The following is a 27,450-nucleotide window of genomic DNA, read 5'->3' on the forward strand; positions in this document are numbered from 1 at the left end:
TCCAGGACAAAAAATAAAATATTTATTGTTCTATCACAGCGAGACACAAAGAGACGGGTGGGGCTGGGGCAGGGCATGCTGGGAGTACAGTGGCTCGAGCGAGGGACCGGGCATACAGTACTGCGTGTGGGAGACCCAGGTCGGGGGAGACTCCAGCCGCCCCAGGCGCACCGCCCCGCGCACCCTGGGCTGCCTTGATGGGGTAGCCAGGTTGGGGGTGGGTGTGCCCAGCCAGCTAGTGGCAATGGGCACCCAACTGGGGACAAGGACGGATGGACAGACCAATGGACGGATGGATGGACGGATGGATGGTTCCACGAGAGCAAGGGAGCTATTCCCCAGCTCTTCTAACCCAAAGGCGACCCGGACGTGGGATCAGCCATTGGTGGTGTGGTGGGGAGTGGGGGGGTGGGGGGTGGGGGGAGACGGGGATGGCATGGCCGAATCCAGCTTTGAGGCTTAAGGTGAGTGGGAACCAACTGGACCACAGCCAGGGTGGACCCTGGTGGGCAGGGGGGGGGCGGGGCTGCCCAGGGAGTGTCGGCACCATCTTCAGAGGAGCCCCAGGGTTGGGGTCCCCCCCCGGGGGGCTGCCCTTCCCTCCTCCCTCCCCCCCTAAAAGATGAAAGCACCAGCGCGTACGTAGCACCATGTTCCCCTGGAGATGGACACTGTGTGAGAGGGAGCTCCTGGGTGGGAAGGGGCTAGGGCCGGGGGGCTGAGCCCACCCACCCGCCCGTCCCTGGCCTCTGAAGTCGGCGGGGGGGGGGCTTCTGCGCTCCGTTCCCATGCCCTGTGGGTTCCCAAGGCCGCCCAGCCGGCCCTGCCCGGCCCCTCCCGGGGTTGGGGATGAGGAGGGGGTTTGGGGAAGGGGTCACAAAGGGTTTACATTCTCCACCAAGCAGTAGCACCAACGTTGATGAGGTCGCAAGTCAGGGGTCCCGGGAGGCTCACTTCCTCTTCCGGCCACAAGATTTCCCCAGGCAAGCCCCACCTGGGAGGGAGGGTGGGAGCAGGGCCTCAGATTTCCAGGATGGAGGGGGGGAGGCTCAGAGGCTGGGGAGGGACCCAGCCTGGACAAGGGACACCCCCCCCCGGCCCCGCCCTCGAACTCTGAGTTCACTGCTTCTGGGATCCCTGCAGAGAGGGGCCCAGGGCAGTGCCCATCCCCCACCCAGGAAGTAGGGCAAGTTGGGGGTGGTGACAGTGTTTGCAAGGGTGGCCCCCTTAGGGAGAAGGGTGAGCCGGCACCGGTCAAGGAAACCGAGGCCCAGAGAGAGGGAGAGAGACTCTTAGCCACATAGCCAGTGGTCTAGCCAGGACTGCAGAAAGGGGGACTCGGGTTTGAGCGCCCTGCCTCCGGGAAGGACATGTGGCTCACTACCGCCACCTGGTGGCAGTGAGCTGACGAGCGGGGCATCTAGCGGCTGAAGCCCAGCGTGGGTGGCTGGAAAGCCCCGCGCTGAGACCACAGGCGTTGGCTGTTGGCTGGTGCCAGGCCCCTGCCCTCCCCACCCCCGGCCTTAGCTGTCTCATAAGTGGGGTGTAAGCTGGGGGCATCCAGCTCTCCAGAACTTCCCCACTCCCTCCGAGGCCCAGGGCTGGGGGACCCTACCCCCACGCCTCGCCTCTGCCTCTTCCAGGGGCTTGGATTCAACTCACCTTGATATCCAAGTGCTCCCAGAGCCCCTCCGTAAGGCTTGGGGGGTTTGCCTGTGGAGGGGAGGGCAGCCGTGGGCAGGGGCCCGCCCACTATGGTTCGGAACCCACGCACTGCCTGGTCTCAGCCTGGTCCATCTGGGCATACCCTCCCCTGCCTGGCCCCTGCCCGCCCACTTGCCCTGATGGCTCATCCTTTTCATGGTTCACGGCCATTTGCAAGGTCAGTCTCTTCAGGCAGATTCCAAGCCCCAGGTACCCAAGTCTGTCCTGCTCTCAGTGCCTCCTGAAGAGCCAGGCTGGGAGCCCCAGGAATCAGGGCCCAGGACCCCTGGCCCCATACCCCAGGGTTGAACGTCCAGCTCCAACAGCTCCCCCCGGGGCTCCATCCAGGACCAGCCCACAACCACCACCCACGGCCACGGCCACAGCCACGGTCACAGCCATGGCCATGCCCCTCCGGGCCTGGGATGCCTTCTTATTTCACACTCACCACCGACTCCCAGGCCCCCAGCACCGCCACCTGCAAGGCAAGGGGAGAGGCTGTGAGCATGCGCCCCCATGCCCCTGTCTACCAAGCCCCCCAGCACGGCATGGGCCCAGCCCCAAGCCAGGGTAAGCAGGCTACTATTTAGAGTCCTTGGCTCAGTGTGTGACCTTGGAGCAGCCCCTGGTCCCCCCCCCCATCCCTGTCTGCCTCCTGGGGAACCGTGTGGTGAAGCTACCTGTCCCCTGGGAGCTTTAAGAAACACGAAATGAGTCTCAGACCCTGAGGTCGTGGGCCCCACCCCTGGGTGCTGGCTCAGCCATTCTGGGCAGGAGATGGGGGGGGAGTGGCCAGGGCTGAGGTCGGGGCCAGGGGCAGTGAGCCTGGGCGTACCTGGGTAAATGGGAGACAGTCCGAAGCCAGGGCGCGCTGCGACTCCTGCGGGGGAGGGGAGCCAGTGGAGTGGGGACCAGGCCTCCCGCTGGCCCCATCACCCCCGCTGGGCCCAGCACTGGCCTCTCTGAGCCTCTGTCTGGACCCCAGCCCCCTACTGGGCTCAGGGCAGCTTGCTTCCTCTCTCTTTTAATTCGAGAGGCAGACAGACAGACAGAGAGCTCCTATTTGGATCACTCTCACTCCCCAAATGCCTACAACAGCTAGAGCTGTACCAGGTTGAAGGCAGGAGCCGGGAACTCCATCTGGGTCTCCCACATGGGCTGCAGGGACCCAAGCACTTGGGCTGTTACCTGCTGCCTCCCAGGGTCTGCACCTGCAGGAAGCTGGCACTGGGAACAGAGCCGGGATTTGAACCCAGGCGCTCTGATATGGGCAGTTCCGGCTGCTAGGTTGAATGCTTTCTTAACAAAGTCTGTCAGCACCTAGCACTGGGCGTGGCGACCTGTGTAGCCTCAGCTCTGAGCTCCACCTGGCCCGGCCCCAACCCTGGCGTCTCCTGAGGGTTGCAAGGTGGAGTTGGCTCCTACCTCCTGGGAATGGCCTGGTGCCTCCAAGGACGCCTCCAAGGCCAGCAGCACCTGGAGAGAGGGTGGATGGCGGTCAGGACAAGGCCCAGTGGAAGGGCGCTGACTTCCCCTTTAGGTTCTGGGGTCAGGGACATTCGGGGCCCCGCAGGGGTGGGAGGGGCTGGGGGTGGACTCACCGTATTTGGCTGCCTTAGCAGCTGCAGCTGGAGACACACCTGGAGAAAGGGATGCAGAGGCACTGAGGAGTGTCCCCTGGTGCCCAGAGCCAGGCCCTGGCTTCTCCCCCACCCACCTTGAGCCAGCTGCCCCGCTAAGCCGTGCTGGCCCCACCCCGCCACGCCTTCATCCACCCATCTCTCCAAGAGTCTTTATGGAGCTCTACTATGTGTCTGCTCTTGGGGGTGCACACGGAGTGGGGTGAGGTAGAGAGGGGGCCTGGTTTTAGGTCAGGTGAGCACTCGAGGGAGAGGGGGCGGAGTCAGCACATGGCCCGCCTCCATGGTGGAGATGTTGAGAGAGAGATTTATTTACTCTCCTTTTCTGGACAAGGGGCCTAACTGCTGGGATCCCGGTCGCCTTGCACCTGCCAGCCGGGCTCAGGTGGATCGAGAGAGCAAAGAGAGGGAGGCGTATGACCCTGGCTAGCTTGTGCTGGCCACCCTGAAGGCTGGAGGCAGAGGGGGTGGGAAAGGGAGGTCCTGAGCCCGACTCTGGCTCACTCACTCACTGCTTTGGGAGCAGCCTCACCTCCAAAGGCCCCGGCTCCTGGGATGGCTCCACCAGCCCCGAGCCCAGCAGCTCCGAGCCCTCCAGGTCCCCCTAGGCCTGCGGAGAGAGCCATGTGTCAGCTCCCGCTGGTTGGAGTGTGTGGAAGGGGCAGGTGTCACCCTCCACCCACCCCACTCCGACCCAGGCAGAACAGGGGCTCCCTGGAGGGCCCTGGACAGGTCTGGAAATCCAAGTCTTTGACACTTGGAAGAGGATCCCCCCAAGCCTCGGGTCTAGCGGCCTCCCCCTCCCCAACCCTGCAGTACCCACCAAACTGGGAAGCTTTGGCTGCCGCTTTGGCTGCGGCAGCGGCTGCAGCAGGTCCAGCATCTGGGGACAGAGAGGGAGCTCAGGGAGGGGTGCTCCACAGGGCTCAGGACCCTCCCTCTCCCCCCTCCCAGCCACGCCCACCCTGGGGGTTCCAACTCACCTACTGCACCTGGGACACCTGCTCCACCCAGCCCCCCAGGCACGCCGAGACCCCCGGGCACGCCGAGACCCCCGGGCACGCCGAGAGCTCCAGGCACGCCTCCCGCTCCTGTGGAGAGAGGGTGGAAGGATGGAGGGACACCCAGCCCCAGAGCAGGGGCGCCGCCCAGGAGGTCCTTTCTAGAACACCTGGCTGTGCCCTTGGCAATCAGGCAAGGGCCATCTCCCTTAGGCCTTGGCCTTCCCGTCCCTAACACAGGAAGGCGTGGACCCCTGTCTCAGGGTCCGATGGCTTTTCCCAGGCGCATCAGCAAGGAGCTGGCTCAGAAGTGGAGCAGCTGGGTCTCGAATCGGCGCCCATGGGATGCTAGTGACGTAAGTGGAGGCTTAGCCCACTATGGCATAGTACCAGTCCCCTTTGCTGCTATTGTAAAAAAAATTGTTTGAAAGGCAGAATAACAGAGAGCAAGCCAGTAAGAGAGAGAGAGAGAGAGAGAGAGAGATCTTCCACCCCATGGTTTACTCCCCAGATGCCCACAGCAGCTGGGGGGTGGATCAGGCAGAAGCCAGGAGCTCAAAACTCCATCCAGGTCTCTCATGGGGGTGCCAGGGACCCAAGCATTTGAGCCGTCACCTGCTGCGTCCCAGGATGTGCCGTAGGAAGAAGCCGGTGGGAAGTGGAGTGGGGATTTGAACCCGGGCACTCCGACACGAAGTCCTTTAATTGCTGCACAAAACTGCTGCGCTGCCATTCAGCCCATTTGTTGGGCATTGCAAGGGGAAAGCTAGGACTTTCACCACCCCCATTTTGCAGACGGGAAAACTGAGGCAGAGCAGAGCACGTGCTGGAGGCCGGCTCCGGAGCCAGCACCCTCAGCCTCTCCGCTGTGCCGCACCACGTAGCCTCCCTGAAAAAGTGGCTGCTGAGTCAGGCCCGGCCCAGCAGCCAGCAAGGAAGGGCAGAGGGGGCCGCGGGTTCCCGGCCACTGGGGGCGGGGGCTGAGAAAGCCCGGGGTTTTTCCGAAGTGGAAACTGGCCCCAAGTGGACCAGCCAGGCTGCTTGGCAGACCCCTGGAATGTGGGGCCGGGCGGGTGCGGAGCTGGCCAGGCGGGGCCGCCAGAGTGCCACGTCCCTGGGCTGGCTCAGCCCCGGCTGTCTGGAAGGCGGGCAGCAGGGGCCAAGGGCGTGGCGGGGAGGCAGGGGCCCCTTCTGGGGTTCTCAGCAGGGTGCAGCTGCTCCCCTGGGGGTCTGCAGAGGCACCACAGGCATTTAGCAGCAGCAGCCAGTCTGTGACGGCCCTACAAGTGGACTTTCCCTGTCCTGACCAAGCCTGCCGGTGCCCAAGGTGACCGCGGGAGGCGGGGATGCTGCACTCACCGTATTTCGCTGCCTTAGCTGCAGCCAGGGACCCAGGCACTGGAAGGGGGAAAGGAAACAGAGCAGGGTCAGCGGCTGAGCTCTGGGCCTTGGGGTTCTGCTGCCTCCTCCAGGGAGCCCTGCCTGATTTCCTCAGCCTCCGTTGCTTCCTCCAGTCCCTGATCCCGTGACTGCTCCGTCGGGAGCTGCCAGAGACGGAGTCCTTCTCCCTCACTCGAGCTTCCTCATTCTACCCAGCCTTTCCTGTCCCCTCTAGAAGGAGCCTGCCTGAGGTTGGGTGGGGCCCGGTAACCACGTGGTGAAGAGTTGCAGGTCCTAGTGGTCCCTTTGCCACGGGGCATCGCCGAAGAGGTACTAGACCAGTTTACCCTGGCCCTAGGGACCCCCCAGCCTTCTTCCCTGCCTGGCAGATGGGCTTTTGCGGAGTTTGGAGCCTGGTCACCCCTCCACCAGGGAGGGAGACACTCTGGAATCTGGCATTTGGGGGTCCCCTGGCCCATCCTCCCCCCGCCCCCAGTCTGTTAGCCCACGTGTCTCTGAGTACTCAGGGAAAGCTAATGGGGAATTCACTGTGCACCCCTGGGTGGTAAAGGGGACCAGTGGAGGCGATGCTGTGGGAGGAGCAGGGGTACTCCGGGTACTCCTGTACTCAGGGTACGGTCTCCGCCCAGGCCCAAGAAGGCCCCTCACCTGCACCTGCCCCGAAGCCAGGCACGCCAGCACCAACTCCAAGCCCAGGCACACCAGCACCAACTCCAAGCCCAGGCACGCCAGCACCAACTCCAAGCCCAGGCACACCAGCACCAAGCCCGGCAGCGGCCCCTACAGAGAGCGGGGGGCAGTGGGGTGGCATCCGCAGAAAGGGAGCCCACCCTGTGGAGGTGGCCTCTGCTAGGAGCCCCGAGGGGAGGGGCCCAGGCGGGAGCAGCCAGCAGCTTCCTCCACGCCTTTGCACCCGGCTCCACGCTAGGCCAGCTCCATCCCTGTTCTCCATGCCCACACAGTCCGGCCCCGCTCCCCTCTGGCCCCAGGCTGGCAGTGGAGCCCACTGTGGACGCCACCTCCCTCTCTCAGTGTCTCTCATGCCCTTGGGCAGCTTTTGCAACTGTGATGCCCAAGGGAAGGGCCGCTGGTCGGTGGGGGAGACCCAGGACTCAAATCTGGTCTCTCTGCACCACGCGTGTGCTTCCGACCCCTCTGCCTGCTGCCTTGGGGGTGTCTTATGAGGCTCGGGTGAATCCTTGGGGCCCGCTGCAGTCTGGGGGTGCCGGGGCAGCCCTGGGCTTGGTGGGGGAGGAGGCGGAGAGGCAGAAAGGGCACTCACGGTACTGAGCCTTGGCAGCTGCCTTCGCAGCAGACTTGGCCGCAGCTGGGGTCCCCACTCCTGGAGGGAGAGAGGGCGCTCACGGACGGGATCCAACAGAGAGGATCCAGGGGTCCCTCAAGCCCGCCCGCCCCCGCGGCTCACCAGGAACTCCTGCCACCCCAGGGCCGATGCCGCCAGGGACAACGCCAGGAACTCCGCCGATCCCAGGGCCGACACCGGGAACCCCGACGACTCCGGGAACCCCGCCGACACCAGGGCCTAACCCTGCAGAAGTGAGAACAGTCAGTCCCTAAGCAAGGCCCAGCCAGTGAGGGCGAAGCTGACAGGCGGAGCACAGGGCTGGGAGCCGGGAGATGGGGTTCTCATGACAGCCCTGGCCCAGACTCGCTGTGTGACCTTGAACCTGCTACTTGGCCTTGATGAGCTTCAGCGTTTTCATACCTAATCCCGAGCAGGTGCAGTTTCAGATGCTACTAACTTTGAGAGGGGCAGGGACCCCCTGGAGACTTCGAGAGGGGGCAGGTGGCAGGGGTATGTAGGAAAGGGGTTTTGCCAGGCAGTCGGGCCTGGGTTCGAATCCTTTAAGTGGTGTGGTTGTGGGCGAGGTAAATAAGCTGTAGGGGCCTCAGTTTGTACACCTATAAAATGGGAATAGTAACGCCAGCTTCCCAAGATTGGTGTGGCTGTGAGCTGGGGGGCAGGGTCAGTGAGACTGGGAGGCAGCAGGGGCTTGGGGGGTGTGCAGAGGATTCTTCTCACCCTGTAACCATAATCATGCTCCCAACAGCGCCCCCAGTCACACCCCTACATGTGCCCCAGAGTGGTAAGGAAGGCCCACGCCCAGAATGTGGCAGACCTCAGAGCCTGGGACACAGAAAACGGTGCTCTGGTACCAGGGCTGGGAGCAGGTGCACTGGGGGGCAGGGCATCACTTACCAAACTGAGCAGCTTTGGCGGCTGCTTTGGCGGCGGCGGCAGCTGCCGGGGTCCCAGCACCTGGAGGGGAGAGGAAAGGGGGTGCTGTGGAAAGCCCTCCCAGAAGCCATCCTTAGGGAGCTGGCCCCTCCCGGAAGTCCCTCCTCAGGCACATGCGGAAGAAGGAGGTGTGTGGAGGCGAGCCTGGGGCAGGCAGCCTGGGGGCTCCATGCCCAGCTCTGGGGGACACCGCCTGGCTCCTGGCCACCTCCTTGGGCTCAGTGCAGATGCAGCTCTGAGCCTGTGAAATCCCAGCCCTGAGCTATGGCAGGCGGGAAGCTGTGGTTGGAGAGGACTTGATGATCTCGTCCTAAAACCCGTCTAGAAGCCCCGGGGAGCCAGGGGCAGGTGATCAGAGCAGTGGTTTAAGATGCTGCTTGTGATGCATCTCACATCAGAGGGCCTGGGTTCGAGTCCAGCCTCTGCTTCCTATTGCAGTATTTTTGCTAATGCACACCCTGGGAGGCAGTAATGACAGCTCAAGTACTTGGGTTCCTGCTACCTACGTGGGAGACCCAGATGGAGTTAGTTCTGGGGTCTTGGTTTGGCCTGGCCCAGTCCTGGCTGTTGCAGGCATTTAGGGGAATTAATAAGTGGATGGAAGATTCCTCTGTCTCTGTCTCTGTCTGTCTGTCTCCTCCCCTCCCCCCACTTTTGAATAAAAACCAAGGATTGGATGGGGAAGCTTCGTGCTTAGGATGCTGTCATTTCAAGAATCCTAACAGAGGCAAGGCTTGGAAGGGGGGATTTTCTTCCAGAAAGAAAGAATGCCGAAGGAAATTTTTCTGATGGGGACCATAAAAACCAAGCAAGTGTGTCCCTGGGTGTCACGGTCACTTAATTTCATCATCCCTTTGCCATCTGATAGGTGGAGAAGCAAAGAGTGATGGGTCTTCCACTTGGTAAGAAACCAGAAAGGACCCTTGGGAAAAGGAAACGCCCCCACACCCCAAACTGGGCAGTGCAGGGCTCCCACAGGCTCACCCTTGGAGCCCCCCCGCCAGGACAGAGACGGGCAGCAGGTCCCCACGGAGGGCCCGCCCTCCGCTCCAGGGGAGACTGTACACCCTGTGCCCCATCTCTGGACTCAGTCTTCCTGTCTGGGAAATGGGTCAAACTCTAGAGCCCCTTCTGGGAGACGAAGCACACTGGTCTCCACTTTGGGGCTGTAGCTCACCTGGAAGGCCTCCGACGCCCGGCACCCCTGGTACTGCACCTGCTGCGCCTGGCACCAGCCCTCCCAGGGCTCCAGCTCCTGCAGCACCTAGAGGGGGGCAGTAAATCATGTCCAGTCCTGCCTCTCCCAATGCCCCTCCACCTCTAGGGGGCGCTGGGGGTGGGGGCAGGAACAGCAGGGCTGGGGCTCGGGCGGGAAGCAAGGTGCCAGCAACCTTAATGGGATGACTGCATGGGCAGAGCGGTGGAGCGTGGCTTTGGAAAACAGGAGACGGGGACCGGAGACTTGTGACCCCGCCCGGGTCCCTTGGCTGCTGGATGCCTGCACTGGGGAGCTGCTCTAAGCTGGGACCCACAGACAGCAGGGTCTGGAGTGTGGGCAGGGGTGGGACACTCACCGTACTTAGCAGCTTTGGCTGCAGCTGCTGCCTGGGCTGCTGCTAAGAGGAAACATAGGGACCCTCAGAAACCTTGCTTGGAGCTCCTTGGGGCAGGGCCTATAATGCCCCGCCCCCATCCAGCCCCCCCCCCGCCCCCGGCCCGCACCAACACAGAGCCAGATAGAAGAGGCGTTCCCCACCCCTCCCTCTGGCGTGTTCCCCAGATAGAACTAAGGCTCACGGGAAATGCCAGCTCCAGGGACTCCACCAACTCCAGGTGCGACGCCGTAGCCAGGAAAGCCCCCAGCACCCACCCCATAGGTGGGAATGCCTCCCACGCCTACTCCGGCTCTGGCTCCTGGAGGGAGAGAGAATCGGGTGGAAAGGACCTTCATGAGCGAGGTTGGGAGGGCTCAGAGGTGGGGTGGGCTAGCCAACAAGGGTCCTCCGAGCCTGGTCTAGGGCAGGACACCATGTGATGCTGGGACCAGCTCTTGTTGGATACGGGGAGCCTGGGGGCAAGTCTCGTATCCCCAGCCAGGCGGGGGCCATCCTGGGACCTGTGGCCTCGTGGGGGTGGCGTAGTCCTTGGGCCCTCCAGGTCCCCACCCCTGCCCCCTGCTCTGGGTGGCTGCACACGGGCACCGTCAGTGCAGACAAGGGAAGGGCAGAACGGGTGGGCAGAGCTCACAGTGCGGCACTCACCATACTTGGCCGCCTTGGCGGCTGCTTTAGCTGCTGCAGCTGGTGACACAGCCCCTGCAGAGACCCAGGGGATACTCAGGGTGGGATGGAGGGGAGACCCTCGGCCCAGCCACCTGTCTGTCACCTGTCTTCCTTCTATCCACAGAGCTGACACAGAGTTGTCCACTCCTCCACTCACTGGCTCCTGTCTCCAACCACTGTCTGACTCACTTCTATGTCTGTTATTTGTCTGTCATCCCCGGACCTCAACACACCCACCCAACCATCTAACTCTGCCCAGCTACCCATCCACTTACCCAGCCATCTGCCCCTCTGCCCATTCACCCAGCCATTTGCATAGTGATCCACGTGGACACTTACCTGACCACCCAGCTGTCCATCTGCCCACCCATCCACCCATCTACCCATCTATTTATCATTTACTGAGCACCTACTCAGCTAAGGGCTAAGAAACAGAGATGAAAGACGGTTACTGCCCCTATCCAACCATCTATGCAACTACCCAGCCATCTATCAGTCTATCCAACAATCTCTCCAACTATCCAACCATCTATCCACATACCTATCTATCCATATGCCCAACCATCTCTCCAACTACCCATCCATCCATCCATATACCCAGCCATCTATCCATCTATCCAACTATCTACTTTGCATTTGCCAGTGCACTCTTCCACTCATTCATCTGTTCATCTGCTCTCCCAACACTGTGTCTGTCTGTCCGTCCATAGATCCATTGATCCATCAATCTATTCATGCATTCAACCATGCCTCCATCCATCCATTCGCCCATCCACACCCCCATCCATCCATCCCCTATCCCCCCACCTAATCCCTTATCCAATTCCCCACTGGCCTATCCATCTGCCTTTCCACCTACCCATTCATCTACCCACTTAACTTTATTTATCATCTAACACCCGTCTGCCCCTCCCTCCCTCCATCTATGTGTCCATCCATCCTTTTATCTGTCCATCTACCCATCCACACACCAACCCACTTCCTCATCCATAAATTTGCCTACTCATCCACAGGGACACTCAGCTGACCACCCAGCTGTCCATCTGCCTACCCACCCATCCATTCACCGCTCCCTGAGCGGCTACTCAGCTAAGAGCTCAGAAACATGGAGATGACAAAGGCAGAGCTCCTGCCCCTAGGAGCCCACTGGCAGCCAGGAGGTCAAATGCAGAGGATGACACAGGTTGTAGCTAATCAGAGATTGTTATGGCCAAGGGAGTGTATGGCCAGGGATATGGACAGAGGGATGAGGTGCCAGAGAATCCAGAGATCTTTGCAAGTCTCTCTCTCTCTCTCTCTCTCTCTCTCTCTCTCTCTCTCACACACACACACACACACACACACACTGCCCAGCTCACCTGGTACACCTGCAATGCCTGGGACCCCAACACCTGGGATCCCAGCACCTGGAATCCCGGCACCCGGGACTACAGCTCCTGGTCCGCCAGGCACTAAGCCTCCAGCAGCCCCTGTGGAAGGAGAAGGACCGAATGTCCTGGCCTGAACCCTGCAGTGCTTCAGGAGGAGTGACGGCTGGGCGGGACTGCCGGCGAGGCGGCCTTGCATGGATGCAACTGGTCAGAAGCAGGGAGGGGCTCGGAGAGTCCCGAGAGCTGGGGGCTCTGGCTCCGTGGCTCTGTCTAAAGCACACTCGGAACTCTGCTGCTGGGCCTCCAGGCCCTGATGCAGCAGACGCCTTATAGGGGCAGCCTTTGGTGGGGGAGGGAGTGGGAGGAGCAGGTGCCCCCTCCACCTGCTGAGCCAGCTCGCTGGCATCCCAGGTAGGGGACAGCCAGAATGGACGAAGGCGAGGAGGCAGGAAGAGCACGTGTTTGGGGAGCAAGACAGGGAGGCTCTGCAGGTGGACAAGGGCAAAGTGAAGCCAGCCTCACCGGCCTGGCATCTCCAGGGCCCGGATCTCTGGGCTTGCACTCACCATACTTGGCTGCCTTCGCGGCTGCAGCAGCAGCAGCAGCAGAGGGAGCTCCGGCCCCTGGAAAGGCAGGCACGGCGAGTGAGGTCCTTGCCACGTGGCCTCGGGGTGGGGGACTCCTACCCTGCCCTGCCCTGACCGACGCTACCTGCAATGCCTCCAATCCCAGGAACTGCACCGGGAACGCCGCCCACGCCAACACCGGGGATGACTCCGGCTCCTGCAGCACCTGCCATGGTGGGGGGGGGGGTGCTCAATGTGGCTCCCCTGAGGCCAGACAGGACGGCCACTGGGCTGTAGGCATTTTTTAGCTGGCACAAAGCCATGGAGGAAGGATCCCCAGATGTCTGTGGCTGGGCCTGCTTGGGAAGGCACCCCGTTCCTGCCTCCCTCCCCCTCGCCTGGCCCCCGTTCTCTGATTGGCCCCCAGAGTGTCCATTTCAACACGCTCATTAAAGATGACTTGCATGTTTTTGGACAAATCCCGTTCTGATCGCTGCCACATATTGAGAAACCACAAGCGGCCGCTGGCCGGGCCAAAGGGGCCCCCGAAGGAATGTTCAAGCCTTCCTCTCCCTGTGTTCCGAGGACCCGGCCAAGTCTGTAATCCAAGCGCCTGGCCGCCTGGCGCTGCCCACTCTCCACTCCTGCATTCCAGCCAGCCCCTCCAGTCCCGGCCTGGCCAAGGAGCCCCAGCGCCTGGGAGCCTCGGGGGGAGGGGCTCTGGGGACAGGGGCCTGGCTCAGTGCTGCTGCAGCCACCGCCTGTCCCATCCTGGAGGCAGGAAGGGCCCCCTTGGGGCTGACCCCGAGCCAGGCGGGGTTGCCCTGATGCCCACTCCTCCCACTGCACAGACAGGGGACAATCACGCTGCACCCACAGTTGTGCTATCCAAGGGGCTGTGGGCTCCAGGCAGTTTCAAGTTTTTATGGGACACATTAAATTGATACATCACTATTAAGTTTTTAAAACGCTCGTATATATGCCACCTAAAATTATCTCTGTAACCGCTGCGGAATGCACGCCTCTACCCAGGCTCCGCCTTCCTGTCCTAACCACAGCTGCGCCTGTATTTGGAGGCTTGAAGCAAATGTCACTGTCTCTGTGTAGCTTTCCCCAGGTAGAAGCTGTAAGAAGCTCTTTCTCCAGCAGAGCTCTCCCTGCCCTGGACCCCAGAGCTGGAGGAGGGAGGGAGGGAGGGAGGGAGGGAGGGAGGGAGGGAGGGAGGTGGGAGCGGGATGGAGGGAAGGGGGGAGGGAGGATGAAGGGTGGATGGACAGAGGGATGGGAAAAGTTCCGTGGGGGGATGGGAGAGATGAATGGGAGGATGGAGGAAGGGAGAGGATGGATGGAGGGAGGGGCGGATACATGGGTGGATAGATGGGTGGGTGGATGGATGGATGGATCCATGGGTGGATGGATGGATATATGGGTGGATGGGTGGATACATGGATGGATAGATGGGTGGGTGGATGGGTGGATACATGGATGGATGGATGGATCCATGGATGGACAGATGGATACATGGATGGATGGATGGATCCATGGGTGGATGGGTGGATACATGGATGGATGGATGGGTGGGTGGATGGGTGGATACATGGGTGGATGGATGGATCCATGGGTGGATGATGGATACATGGATGGATAGATGGGTGGATGGATGGATGGATGGATACATGGGTGGATGGATGGATATATGGGTGGATGGGTGGATCCATGGGTGGATGATGGATACATGGATGGATAGATGGGTGGGTGGATGGGTGGATACATGGATGGATGGATGGATCCATGGATGGATGGATGGATACATGGATGGATGGATGGATCCATGGGTGGATGGGTGGATACATGGATGGATGGATGGATACATGGGTAGATGGGTGGATGCATGGGTGGATGGTCGATGGATAGATGGATGGAGGGGATGGATCCATGGGTGGGTGGATGGATGGATGGTACATGGATGGATGGATGGATGGAGGAAGGGAGGGATGGTGTTGAAAAGCTCCATAAACGAGGGTCAGCTGTCTGCGAGGCAGGTTCTCAGCCATAATAGGGCTGCAGAAGTTGGGGACGGCAGAGGGATCAGAGGTACTCACCATACTTAGCTGCTTTGGCTGCCGCTGCAGCCTGGGGGCCAACTCCTGGGGTGAGGGAGAAAGGAGAGGCGGGGGGGGGGAGACTCAGACAACAGTGCTCCTGCATCCCCAGCCCACCCGTGCCAGCCCCGAGTGAGCCACCCATTGCCGTAAGTTGTGGGCAGGGGCTTCCCAGGAGGCAGAGAGCCACTCCCGATCCAGATCCTTCTCCAGGGTCAGACCGGGGTCTGGGTGAGGGGAGCCTGCCTGCTTCCTGGAGGGAGCCAGGTAATCCAGACCATCTCTAGAGCCTGGGTCATCGGCTCTTCTTTAGCCACAGGTGGGTGAGGCTTTCCTTACCTGTGCCTGTCGGGTAGCCGGCCTTGCCCCCTGCACCTGCCACTCCGCCGGGGCCATAGCCTGTGACAGAGGCGCTCAGGGTCATCCGTGCAGGCCCGACCGCTGCTGCCTTCCCCCTGCCCTGCTGCCCTGAGCCTCTCCTTGTCACACCCCTGCCCCCCCCCCCCCCCCCCGCAAAGAGGGAAAAGAAACAGCAGGGGGCTGCTCCCACTGGGCAGATGGACACAGAAGCTCAGGGCAGGAAACAGGGCTTGCCTAAGGCTTTGCGTTAAGCGGGAGGGTTTGGAGAGAGAACCAGGCTGCGCGGGGTGGGGGGTGGGGGCTGGGGCCACAGCGCCCCCACCAGGCCCCTGAAGCAGGGAAGGTCTGGAAGCCAGGCACCAGGAGGGCTGGGCTCACCGTAGGGCAGTTTCCCAGTGCTGTAGGGCAGTCCGTAGCCACCTGTAGAGAGGGCAGGGGTTCAGGGGTGCCTCATCGCCGCCCCGTACCTTGCTGGGTCTCCCCCCACAGGTGCTGAGCCTGAGACCCCTCCCAGGGGCCTGAGCGCGCAGCTCACAGGAGAGCAGAGGGCCTGAGGACACCAGTCTCCTAACAGTTCAGGCCACCCCATGGGCCGGGGGTCTGAGTGTCTTTCTCCTGTCCCCTCCCCCGCCAGGCAGCACCTGGTTGTGCTGAGTGAGGGAGCAGGGGAGGGGGTGCCAGTGGGCGATGTCATGTCGAGACAGTCTTGCCAGTCAGTTATGTCTTCCCAGCTGCACCAATGCCTGCCCGTCAGGGCTATGGATCTTTGTGGGCGAGTGCGTGTATGTGCGTGTGCATGGGAACATGCGTTCAGGTGTGCTTGTATGTACTGTGTCCATGTACGCATGTGTGTGCACGCGTGCATGTGAGTAGACCCCTGACCTCCCTGGTCTCCTTGGCTAAGACGAGATGTGGCTTCCATACCCAGGTTTCCTGATCCCCACTTGTGCCGTCCTAAGCCCCGCCTCTGACTGACCCTGCCCCCCGGGTGCCTCCTGCAGCCCCCCTGACTTACCGGGCAGCTTGGGGGCCTTGATGGGGTACCCCAGAGGGACTCCAGGCTGCTGGCCCCCAAAGGGCCCGACCCCTGCGGGAACCAAGGGAGCAGCCTCAGAGCCCAGCTCCTGGGGCCCGCAGCTCCCGCTTCTTAAGCCTTCCACCTGACCCTGCAGCTTCTGCTCCAACCAGATGAGCTCCCTGCCCTCAAAGCATCCGGCCTGGAGGCCTTCCCAGTCTCTGTCTTGGGTCAGCTGAGCACTCCCCAACAACAGGCCACTTCCGCCAGGAAGCTGCGGGGCTTTCTCTGTCCAGGGGACTTGGGCTCCCCGTGGGCCTGCAGTCCTGGCAGCCCTTGGCAGAGACTGGTAGCTTTTCTGGGTCATGTGGGCTGTTTTGCAGGTAGGAGACAAGGGACAAGGGCTCCTGCCTGTTGCTCCTCCCACCTACAGGGGGGTGGGGGCTGTCGTGCTCACCTGGGATTCCGGCGAAAGCTCCTCCAGCACCTGGAAGGACAAAGAACCAGCTGGCGCCAGGGGCTCAGGATGTGGCACATGGCGGCATGGAGGGGCCAGTGCTCCTGGGGCCCCTGGCTCACGCTGCCCTGACACGGGCTCTGGGGTCTCTGGTCAGTGTCTGTCCATCGTGGCCAGCAGGGCCAAGGCTGGGACACACCAGGTGCCCACCCAGAGGGCTCCCAGCCCAGCCCAGCCCGCTGCATACCTGGGGCCTTGGGCTTCACTCCTGCGCCAGTGGGAACGCCAGGGAGCACTCCAACTCCAGGAAAGCGAGCTCCTGGGGGGAGCAGAGGGGAGTCGGACAGTGAGGGCTTGGAGGGCCCGCGGGGAGTCGCACAGCTGACTTCCCTCAGCACTGATTGTCCAGGACAGGCAGGGCGGGCTAGCCTGTCTGCCACCCCCCACCCCCACCCCGCCCCGCCCTGCACACTGGGGCTCGGCCAGGAGTGGGAGATGGGGCCCAATTGTCAGCGAATCTCGCACCGTGGCCTGAATCTGGGCTTTTTGGGGAATTCAGGAGGTCATATGTTGGGTGGGGCGGCTGGGGAGGGTGTCGCTCTGAGGGGTCCCCTGTGGGGCAGGCTCGCTGGGGCGGGGTAGGGTGCTCCCCGGTGACTCACAGCATTTGGGAAACAGCTGGCCACACTGGGGACTCATTCTGTCCTCCGGGACCCGCCTCAGGGTTTGAGCCCGGGGTCAGGGCTTGGGTGGGGCTGGGGGAAGCTGCCCTTTGTCGGGGGGGGGGGGGCGGCAGTGACTGGGACTTGATGTCCATTTAGCCTGGGTGCTGGGGCCTTGGGAAGCACTGCTGGCCAGGGCCCGTGGCCTCTGGTGGCCTCTGGTGCAGGGAGGGTGGGGACAGGGCTCCAGGAGGTCCCCCTTCTCACCTGTGCCTGGAAGCACTCCTCCTGGGTACACACCTGGGAGCCCCACACCTGCAGCCGGAGGAAGAAGGAGGCTCAGCCCCCAGGGACCCCTGCCCAGCCCTTCCTGCGCAGACAGCGTGGGGGCAGCCAGGGACACGCGTGGGGTGGCCACGGCTCCCCTCCACCAAGTGCCCCCCACCTCCCCGAGTCATCTGCCAGCCCTTCCCGCGTGTGGATCTCTCTCTGTCTCCTGGAGCCTGTTTACACGGCCCCGGCCAGCCCACCTCCAGCTAACGGCTTCCAGATGTCCCCTCCCCGCTGTGTGGACCCAAGCAGCCTTTTGTTGAACCTGAAGTCACTTCCTAAAGGGCTTGGCGCAAATGAGCACCAGATGCAGGAGCGGGAGACCATGCCGTGACCAGCTGGGGGCTGTCCACCCCGACTCTGTGTCCCGTGCCTCGGTTTCCCCACCTTCCTGCCCCAGGGCCTGTCTCTGGGGGCAGGGGAGGGGTGCCTTTTTTTTTTTTTCTGCTCCAAGATCCTGGGAGAAGGGAGTGGCAGCCAGAGCCTTCCGTCCCCATTCCACAGATGCAAGTATGGTGTTTTGGGCCTGGCCATTCCCCACCCCCCGCTGCTACCGCCCCAGGGCCTGTCCTCCCCACCCCCATGCCCTCCACCTGCAGTGGCCAGGGAGGCTCTGTCCCTTCCTGGCCTTTGCCCTCCCACCCCGAGGATTCTGCACTGACCCGGCACTTTCCCCGGTTTCGCTCCAGCTCCGACTCCAACTCCGACTCCCGCCCCCGGCTGAGGCACCACGGCACCTGATAGGGAAGTGAGCTCATCACACATGGCTCCCCCAGGGCCTGCAGCCTACCCCCTGGGGAACTCAGGTTTGACCACCATACCTGTGGACACTCCCAAGCCACCAACACCAGCCACGCCACCAAGTCCTCCGACACCACCCAGCCCAGCACCTGCAGAGCCGGGGCGGGGGAGGGGCGGGGAGATTAACAGAGCCCTGGGATCCAGCCCAGCCACTAGGCAGAGTGCTCTGGGACCTCTGCCTCCTGCCAGCTGCCCCCCCCCCAATGACCCCCCAGGGTGGGAGATGAGGGTCCTGCCCCAAACAGCACCACCTACCAGCCTTGGCAGCTTTATAAGCTGCGGCAGCACCTGCGGCTCCACCAGGCACCAGGGCTCCCGGGAAGGCACCTCCCGGGAAGGCACCAAGCCCTGCAGGAGGAAAGAGCGGGTGAGGCCCTGGCAGCTGCACAGGGGGAGGGTCCCGAGCCCCTGCCCCACTGGGGAAGCACACTGGGGCCAGATTCATTGCAGCAGATGGCTGCGTGCAGCCTGACACGGCCCCCAGAGGGCTGCCTCCCTCCAGTCCTCATCCCATAGAACTCCCCAGTCTCTGCCTGGGACAGCTCACGGCCCGTACCCCCTGACTGCATGTCCCCCACCCCACATTGGGCAGCCGCTCTGAGCTGGCCTTGGGGGCTGCCTCCCGGAGGGATGCCTTGCCTCAGTGCCGATGCCAGTACTAACCTGCGCCGGGACCGACCCCCCCGAGTCCTCCAGGGCCTGCGGGAAGACACAAACACAGGTAAGGAGAAGCTGGTGTGCACCTGCTCTCTGGGCCCGGGGTGAGGAGGGACTCATGGAGTGGGGGCAGGAACCTGATAGCTCGGCCACCAGGGGCCCGAGTGTGCCCCTAAGCCTTGGCTGCTCAGACCATGATGAACAGAAGAGTAGCCCCGGCTTCCTGAGTAGCTACTGCGTGTAGCTCCCTAACCAGCCTGGGCCAGGCCTGTGTTTCCCAGGCCAGCTCTGCTCCCTCCTGCTACCTCCAGGCAGGTGCACCCAGACTCCGACCCTCCCCTGCACCTATATCCGGGAGCCCTGTCTGGCCCCCACCGTCTGTCTGCCCTTCCGTGCAGCCTGCCCTAAAGTCCTTGCTTCAAGGATGAGTAGACACACGGGTGCCTCTGGCTCCCTCCTTGCCACATCTGGGCCCGATCACAGCCTCTTTCCCTCTGGGAAAGCCCGGGCCCGGAGTGCTGGGCCATCAGGTTGGAGTTTGCATCCACACCAGGTTTGTTAGTGTGAATCTCTCCTGCAAATGCCAGGGTGCTGAGCCCCAGCTGCAGGTGCTCTCTCTCTCTCTGGGGGACTGGCCTGGAACACGGGGCCTGCTGGGCACTCCCCGCAGGGGCCACCTGGCTTCCCGTGGGCGGGTAGGGTCCCCTCCTACTCATTTCCTACCTGTGCGGCCTGGGCTCTGGGAATCTCAGCCAGCCCCTCTGTAAGAGGGGTCTCTAACCCCAGATGCGCTGCTGCAGGCAGGACCCCAGGAGGGTCCTGTTCTCCCCAGCACTGCTGCCCTGGCCCTTCCTGGCCCTGTTATGGCTTCTCAGAGCCAGGCTTCTTTGCCCAGCTCCCAAATGGCAGGGGACTCACTCAGGTCTTTCCTGTCCACAGGGAGACAGGGGAGAGAGGGCGTGGGCTGAACAGGAGGAGAGAGGAGGCTGGGACAGGGATGGGGGCCAGATCAGGCCTTGCAGGGTTGGGGAGGAGGAGGCAGCCCCTCAGAGGTCCTCTGCCCCTTTGCCACCATCCCAGGGGGTGACCAGCTCCACCTGCGCCTGGCCCACCTCCTTCCGACTCACCTGCCCCAAAGGCCCCTGGAATCGCAGCACCTGGAAAGGAAGGGAAAGGGGAGGAGCTAATCTTACCTGCCGGGACCCAGAGCTCTGGGTTCAGATCCCCCACAGTCCTTAGCCACTCTCCATGGGCCCGAGCCGGTCACGTGGCCGCCTTGTGTCCCCTCCCTTCTTGGGAACCAGCGAGCTTGTGAGCAGAAAGCACCCACTACGTGCAACAGGCCAGGACGCACAGTGGGTGCCCGCCGGCTGCTTCCCGCCCTTGCCCACACCCCTCTCGGTGGGCGGCTGCCTCCAGCTGGCACAGGGGTGTGGGTAGTGCAGGCGCCCAGCTGCCTGGCCCCCTACTGAGAGCCAAGGCAGGGCGGGGCCAGCCCGAGGCGCCCATGGGGAACAGCAGCTGCCAGGCCACCCACCCTCTATCGCTGAGGGATTAATTGTTCCCAAGCATGACACTCACTGCCTGTGCCCCATTCCATCCTGCCTGGGCAGGCCCGGATAACCTCCCCCCAGCCCCCAGCCCGGATGAGGGGCTTTGTGGGGGGGCCCTCAGGCTGAAAGATGATCTCAGCAAGGTCATGGAAGCCAGCCCCCTGCCTGGGGACAGCACCCTCTTCATCAGAAAATGCCCTGCCTTTAGTCCTTCTTCACTCTGAGCTGGAAGTTCTTCCCGAAGTCTAACTTAGATCTTCCGTTAAGAAAAACTTGATGCTAGCAACCATCTCAGTGGAATCCGTTCTCCCTCTGATGTTTAAGCACAACCAGCCCTGGGTCCCCCAGTGCGACTGGGACCAATCTGCGAGCCCTCCAGCTGTGCAGCCATGACCTCCACAGTCGGGATCTTTGAGGCTTTGCCCAGGCGTCCAGCCACAGCTCTGCCCACCAAGCCCTTCCCTGTGTCCCCTCCACTCCCCGCCCCTCACCATCAGAGGCTCCGCTGGGAGCCCGCACTCTGTAGGAAGCCAGGGTGCTGGTTCCAGCAGCAAGAGCAGTGCGCCCCAAGGACTCCCAGCCTTGCAGACCCTGGCCCGGGGACCCAGCTCTCAGCCTCCCCCGCGGCCCCAGCCCTGGGGTTTCACAACCCAGATGGGCTCTCATCGGGCCGGAGAATCTGGGTCTCTCAGATTCATTTGCGCTTGGATCATCGGCCATCAGGATTTCGTAAGAGCTGTTGGACATGCAAACTATGTCCCAGAGCCTGGGGCTTCGGAGCCAGGGCGCACAGCGTGGGGCGGGGGCGCCGAGCCCACACGGGCTACAGCTCACGTAGAGAGGGGGCCGTGTGTCTGGCCAGAGACGCCACCTGCTCCTTGGCCACCAGGGCTTCCCTCTCCTTCCCGGGGTATGCCCCCTGCAGCTTAGCGGGGTCCCTGGTGGCAGATCCCAGCACCGTGGGCGAGGCCAGGCTAGCTCCAGCCACACCTTCTTACTGGAAAACACCATGGACTGGACACAGCTGGAAGGGGATTGGGGCCAGGGTCAGCACTCAGCCTGGACTTGGGGCTTGGCTGAGGTCGGGGTTCAGCCTGAAACCAGGGCTGAAATAAAACAGCTTGGATTGACATCAAGGTCAAGGCTGCCTGGGGTCTTGGCCTGGGGTTAGACAGGGCTTGGGCTTGGGCTGGGGCCAAGGGTCAGGGGATGATCCGGGTGGAGTCTGGGGACTGCCATCTCCCTCTGAGCCCCTAAGTATCATTAGAGAGGCACAGAGACCATGAGACCCTCACTCCCCATCTCTGTCTGAGGCCTAGGACGAAGCAGCAGCAGGTGTACCTGGGGGCCCTGGGACAGTGCTCAGATGTTCCCCACAGCAAGATGAACCCAGCCACCTCCAGCCGGTGTCCCTGGCTGCCACCTGCTGATACCTGGGGCTGTCTCTGCCCACACCTCCCTTCCTTGCTCCTGCCAGCTGGGTCCCTGGCTGGGCCCACACCTTCTGCTCTGTCGGCCTCTCTCAGTGCTCCGAGGCCTCAGGTCTTACCTGGCCAGGCCTTACCTGGCTGGCTCTCTCCCGGCAGGGTCTTACCTGGCTTGGGTGGTTTGCCTCCAGGCCCCAGCGCTGCAGAGGAAAGAGATGGTGGTGAACACGGAGCTGCAGCTCCCCGGTCTTCCCACGTAGCTACCCTGCCCCCTCCCCCCTTGCAAGGGGCTGTAGATCTTAGGTCCCAGGGCTGCAAGGCGGGGGCCTGTGCCCCAAACACGGACTGCGGTTGGCCCTAGCCCAGCCAGCCCCAGGTTCTCAGTCTCAAAGCAGGACAGGGACACACGCTGGCTTGGCACACAGGTGCTGGGGCTCAGACAACTCCCCCCAGGGCACGCTCGGTGTGTGAAATGCAGGACACCCCCCCACCCCACTGCTGGAGGCTTGGGCCTCTGGGGGTCTCAGGTCTGCGGATGTGTGCGGGCTGGGAGCACACCCAGACCCCTTCAAGTTGGGATGTTGAGCTCACCTCCTCCTCCCAGGCCTCCGAGACCAGCTCCTGTGTTGAGAGATGGCAAGAAAGAACGAGAGGAGAAGGAGGAGGAGAGAGAGAAATCAGTATCGTTGGCAGCAAACCTGCCCCTCCATCCACATCCCATTATCAGGAACCTCAGCTCCATGCCTTCCAGGGGGTCCTAACTCTGCGAACCTCCGTCTGTACATGTGTTCTCTCTCTCTCTCTCTCTCTCTCTCTCTCTCTCTCTCTCTCTCCAGAATTTGCTTCAAGTGCAACTGACAGTGCCAAGACCATGCCCGCCTCCCAACAGCCTCTCGATTGCTATGTCTCATCTTCCAGAAAACACGCCGCCCAGGAGTGTCACGTGACGTGGAAGGTGTTTTCGAGGGGGCTTGGCTGGGTGCATGAGCGTCCCGCATCTTTGCAGGGTTAGAATGTGTCATCAGGACCACGGGCCCCGGTCTGCCTTACCTGGATAAAAGACCCCTCCAGGAACTCCTCCGGGAACTCCTCCCAGAACCCCACCAGGCACAGCCCCCGGGACCCCTGGGAACAAGCAGAAGGAATCCTCTGTTAGCTACAGCCCAGACGGGGCTCCAACAAGCCGTAGTGGCTGCTCACCAAGTATTTTCTCCCAAGGACCCAACAAGGCAGGAGGAGCAGGGTTCACTCTGCTGGTGCTGTCCCCCGGGGGGAATCAGGCTGAGAGGATTTGGAGGCGGGGGTGGAGGGGGGCACACAGCTGCAGCAAGCTGGAACCTGGGTTCGAATCCAGGCCAGTCCTGAGTCTGATGGTGGTGGTGGGGGAGGGGTGTCTTCAGCCGGGGAGAGGGCTCCTGCTCAGGGCTGGGTATGAGCACTGGACAGCGAGCAGCAGGGGCAGGGGTCAGCGTGGCGGGAGGGCAGGCCGGGTCGCAAGCATGAGTGGCCAGGACATGGCAGGTGCTGCCAACAGGGCCGCCGTTCCCACACTCTGAGGAGCTGTGCGTGAGCTCAGTGCCCTTGGCCGCCGCCGGGCAGCCGAGCCTGGGCGGGGCGCTGGCCGTCTGACACCCGGCTGTCTTGGGAGGCGCCGGGGCCCCAGAGGGGGGACACCGTGAATGAGCGAAGTGCATAGTTTATTTCCTAACTCACTGGCCAGGGCAGGCGAACATCCTGGCCAAGGTCACGAGTTCAGATCCACGCATCAGTGAAGCTGTCCCTGCGGAGATGCTGGCCCCACACCCAGCCAGGCCTGCGCCGCTGTCATGGCAACAGACAAGGCCTAGATCCATCCCAGAAGGCTCCTGACCTTGACCTTGCCCCACAGAGGGGCTGGCAGGCGCGCGCAGGGTGGGGTTGGAGCCTGAAGTCGGGCAGCCATGCAGGGCGCCCAGTGGGGGGCCCATGCAGCCAGATGGCCAGCGAGGTTACACACAGGGCTGGGCTATCACCAGGCTGTCATGGCCACCGCCTCCCAGGGCCCAGCCCCCCTCCCATCCCCCAGGGACTGAGGTGTGTGCTGCCAAGTTCACATGTGGCCTGCCTTGGCAGGTGGCGAGAGCAGGGGGCTCGGGCCAGAGCCCTCGGACTTCTATTCCTGGCTCTGCCACCTTTTACCACCTGTGTGACCTTGGGCCAGTCACTTAGCCTCTCTGAGCCTGATTTTTTTTTTTTCTCCAGAGTGAGGCTGAACATCAGGTTGTGTCCCCTCCTGCCCCTGGCATGTGCATGGTTTCTATTTGTTCTTACATCATTGCACAGTACATGGCCCAGGGCCAAGTATACAGTAGGTGCTCAATAAATGGTGCTGATAGTGGGCGGCAGGCAGGTTGCCTGTGGACCCAGGTCTGGCCTGTTCCATCCCATCCCCACCTGCCCTAGGGCTCTGCCCGCTTTGGGTTTGTCAAGCCCTCCAGCCTGGGGCTCTGCCCGCCTGGACCCCGGCTGCGGCCAGCCCCCCTCCAGAGAAAGACTTCTCTTCTCCCAGCTCAGTGAGTCAGATCCCGACAGTGCCCGCCAGCTCCACGCCCGCGCCGTGACAGCCCTGGAAATGGGAGCTTTGCGTGCCTGTTTCGAAGCTGAGTGACTGCACAGGACCCCGTCTGTGCGTTCCAGGCCAGGAGAGCCCCACCCGGCAGGAGCTGTCCAAGCCCCTCCCCCCTCCAGCCACCCTGGACCCCTGGCGTGAGTGGGAATGCCCCCCGCTGCTCCCGCAGTCCCGCCTGTGCGCCTCAGCTCAGCCCCAATCTCCCTGCTGCTTCCTCTGAGCTCCCTGTGCCGTTCGCTGGCCGGGAGCGGCCGGCCTGGAACGCGCTTGTCTTGTTTTATGTGGGTTTGGCTCGTTCCGCCACCAGTCCAGGGGTGGGACTTGTCTCTTGCCTCTCACAGCCACAATCCTCCACTCCCCCAACAATCTTCCGCACGCCTCTCTCATGCTTCTGCTTGCAGACCTGTCGCGACGGGGAACTCAGTACCTGGCAATGCTGTGAGCTCTGTCTTCAGAGAGCGCTTCCTCCCGTGGAGGTGGAATCTGCCTCTCCGTTTGTCTGCTTCTCTCTGCCCCAGCCCCTCCTCTCATCCACCGACACCCCCCAACATCGACCTATGTTTCAAGGTCTAACGTAAAGGTCACTTCCACCAGGAAGCCCTCCTGGGTTTCCTGGGGCGGGGGGGGGGGGCGCCTTCCGGCCACCCCGTCTCCTTTCCTGTTGGCTTCCTTTATCACACATATTTACAGCCACCCCAGCCAACAGACAAAACACAGAGTGAATAACCCCAGGGAGAATTCAACTTTGGAGATGTCTACTACTAGTTCCCCGGGATCCAGCCGTCCGAGTTACAAATTCTGAATAAGAGAATTTTTTTTTTTTAAAGAGCATTCCCACGGTCCTCTGATTTGATGCATTTTTGGCAGGCGTGACATTGCTGGAACCTTCCGCCGGCCCCTGGAGGTGCTCAGGTTTGCAGCCAGAGAGATGAAGCGCCTGGCTCGGGACCTGCGGCTCAGCCCAGTCACAGGCAGGTCCCTCTCTCTGCCTGGGGGCCCTGGGCTCCCACTTCAAAGACCTGGGAGAAGCATGTTTGGGATGGCGCTGCGGGCCAGCGGGCCATAGCAGCAGCGGCTCTGCCCAGCCAGTGTCCAGGGGGCCAGTTTGGCAAGATAAGCTGTGTGTTGCTTGCATGGAGAACAGCCTGCCAAAGACTTTTCAAAAGCAGTGCGTCCAGCGACGTCGGGTGGCATATTTGCTTTCCTGCCAGATGCCCGGGGTGTGGGGGAGGGAGGGGGAGGGTGTTCAAACCCTAAAGCAGCGCTTGTCGGCACTGGCGGGTCATCCATCACCGGGGCAGCCATGCTGGATCCCCTCCCCCCAGCGCAAATCAAACAGGAATTCTGCGGGGTGAGGGTTTGGGGTGGGAACATGGCCAGGGTCAGAATTACTCGGATTTCCCCAGGTATGGACTCCCCCGACCCCAGGACAGCTAGGGCGGGGGGTGGTGGTGGTGGTGGTGGTGGCTGGGAGTGTGTAATTAGGGTCCCTCCAACATCCTTGACCTCATGGGACATTGGTAGTCCCAGTGCACAGACCCCCCCTCGTCCAATCATTGGCCCCATATTTAAAGCCCAGTTTATCCAGCCCCACGGGGTGGAGCTGAGGTTTATCTTCACGGAGAATGACGCAGGTTTGAGGCGGCCCTTCCCTGCGTGTCGTACCCGGCTCCCCAGTGCCCATGTCCGTTTAGCCGCGGCAGATGGGGCTGGTGGATGCTCCCCCCAGCCTGCCTCCGTCTCCTCACTTGGAAAACGCAGATGCTAATTCCCAAGTCTCGGGTCCCTGTGACCCTTTGCTGCTGGCTCACAGCGGCAGCAGTGTCTGGGGACAGGGGCAAGCAGGTGTTTGGGGGTTGTCCTGGACATGGGGGAGGGCACTGGCCTGCAACCCTCAGCCCCCCCCCCCATCCAGGTCCAGGAGTGGACCCCGCACAAGGAAGCTCCGGCTCCCAGCAGCCGAGCCGGCTGGACAATGTCACAGAAGCAGCTGCTGCTCCCGGCCCGCCGTCTGGCTCCGGGCCCGGGGACGGGACGCACCCTGCTCCGCCCTGCAGCCCCAGAGCCCCCCGACTCCAGGTCTGCTGAACGGGCCTCCACCCAGGCCGCCCTCTGCTCTCTCTCCCCACGGCCAGATTCACCTGGTCCCTGCCGGTAGCCCCCTGGAGGCACTGGGTCAGGACCCATCGAGATGGCCCAGCCGTGCCCTGGGGCCCACAGCAGCCCCTGCCACTGTCTGCACTCCATCTGCCAGGAGGCGGACCCCTTTCCCGGCTGCCCGCCGCCCCTGGGAGCGCCCATCTCACAGGCGCACACTCACAGGTGCAGCGACAGCCCTGGAACCAGCCCTTCCACGTGTGTGTGACTCCCCCCCTGCCCCCACCATGGCTACCTGCTCAGGAGTGACAGGCAGAGCTTCCCAGGAGCCCCTACCCCGCCTCACTGCTCCGTGACACGTGTGAGCACATGTACACCTGTGCGACAGCACGCGGCACACTCATCCGCACAGTCACTTGCATGCATGCATGCAGGGGTCACAGCATCCCATCACCAACGTCATCCTGCCCGACTTCCCGGGGGACAAGGGACCTGCTGAGGTCACACAGCTCCCAGCGGGCGGCTGAGTGGTCTCAAAGCCACGTCCCTTGTCCCCAGGGTCCACAGGTGTGCAAACGGCTGGTGCCTGCAGAGCGAGGGGGGTCCCGCCAAGCTCTTCCCAGCGGGTCCTGGTCCCTCCCTCCATGGGGAGGGGGTTTTGGCCAGAGCGGAGTGGCACAGCCTGGACGCTCGGTTGGGACCAGCCTGGGTTGTGGGGGTCTCTGCTTGACAGGTTCTTCTGCAGTACAAGGGGCAACGCTGGGGACCCGGTGGCCGAGGGGCTCCTGGAAGCCCCAGGGGCCAAGAGACTGGCTCCGTCAGTCCAGCCACCTGGCTAAGGGAGCCGCGGGCTCGCGAGGACAGACACCGGGGGCAGGGACAGGCAGGGGGCGGCGCGCAGCGGAGCGGCGGTGCCGAGGGGGCTGGGGACGCGGGGGGCCCTTACCTCCAGGCTGCGAGGGGTGCAGAAGCGACAGCAGGAGCAGCAGGAGTCCGGGCCGTGGGGCCGCCGCTGCCGTCACACCCGCCATCTCTGGGAGAAATGCCCCAGCCTGCTCTCCACGCCTCGTTTTATCCCCAAAGCGTAACTGCCGCCTGGTCGGCTGCGAGGGCGGGCGGGGGGGGGGGGGGCGGGAGGAGGGGGAGGCTGGGGGAGG

The 27,450-nt window shown here is 62.7% G+C and overlaps 1 protein-coding gene across 4 annotated transcripts; it reads right to left on the reverse strand.

Moving 5' to 3' along the window:
• Positions 1 to 27,398, reverse strand: ELN (elastin). Of its 4 annotated transcripts, none has more exons than XM_070063933.1 (37): positions 27,240 to 27,398; positions 22,639 to 22,713; positions 22,180 to 22,209; positions 21,756 to 21,788; positions 19,736 to 19,765; positions 18,615 to 18,650; positions 18,207 to 18,299; positions 17,972 to 18,040; positions 17,813 to 17,887; positions 17,088 to 17,135; positions 16,406 to 16,477; positions 16,159 to 16,188; positions 15,702 to 15,773; positions 15,065 to 15,106; positions 14,666 to 14,725; positions 14,327 to 14,371; positions 12,370 to 12,450; positions 12,225 to 12,281; positions 11,647 to 11,757; positions 10,268 to 10,321; positions 9,804 to 9,920; positions 9,581 to 9,619; positions 9,184 to 9,270; positions 7,968 to 8,027; positions 7,173 to 7,295; positions 7,029 to 7,088; positions 6,395 to 6,526; positions 5,705 to 5,743; positions 4,328 to 4,435; positions 4,168 to 4,227; positions 3,877 to 3,954; positions 3,306 to 3,344; positions 3,130 to 3,180; positions 2,540 to 2,584; positions 2,153 to 2,182; positions 1,663 to 1,713; positions 1 to 994 (listed from the first exon to the last, which is right to left on the reverse strand). In XM_070063933.1, the coding sequence occupies exons 1-37, from the start codon at positions 27,322 to 27,324 to the stop codon at positions 951 to 953; spliced, it is 2,361 nt and encodes a 786-aa protein (XP_069920034.1). In that variant the 5' UTR covers positions 27,325 to 27,398; the 3' UTR covers positions 1 to 950. The 4 variants fall into 4 exon arrangements, with proteins under 4 accessions (XP_069920034.1, XP_069920033.1, XP_069920036.1 ...); XM_070063932.1 differs by having other exon boundaries at positions 9,581 to 9,622; XM_070063935.1 differs by lacking the exon at positions 15,702 to 15,773 and having other exon boundaries at positions 9,581 to 9,622.
• Between the last annotated feature and the right edge of the window lie 52 nt (positions 27,399 to 27,450).

Source organism: Oryctolagus cuniculus, chromosome 19 (assembly GCF_964237555.1).
Source record: "Oryctolagus cuniculus chromosome 19, mOryCun1.1, whole genome shotgun sequence".
Classification (NCBI taxonomy): Eukaryota; Metazoa; Chordata; class Mammalia; order Lagomorpha; family Leporidae; genus Oryctolagus; species Oryctolagus cuniculus.

Bases quoted from the DNA above. Each gene is read 5' to 3' on its own strand.
- ELN (XM_070063932.1), bottom strand. From the start codon at position 27,324: ATGGCGGGTGTGACGGCAGCGGCGGCCCCACGGCCCGGACTCCTGCTG. The intron at 17,888-17,971 runs GTATGGTGGTCA...CTTCCCTATCAG, and splicing joins TGGCTTGGGAGTGTCCACAG to GTGCCGTGGTGCCTCAGCCG. The intron at 12,451-14,326 runs GTGAGTACCTCT...CCACCATGGCAG, and splicing joins AGCCAAAGCAGCTAAGTATG to GTGCTGCAGGAGCCGGAGTC.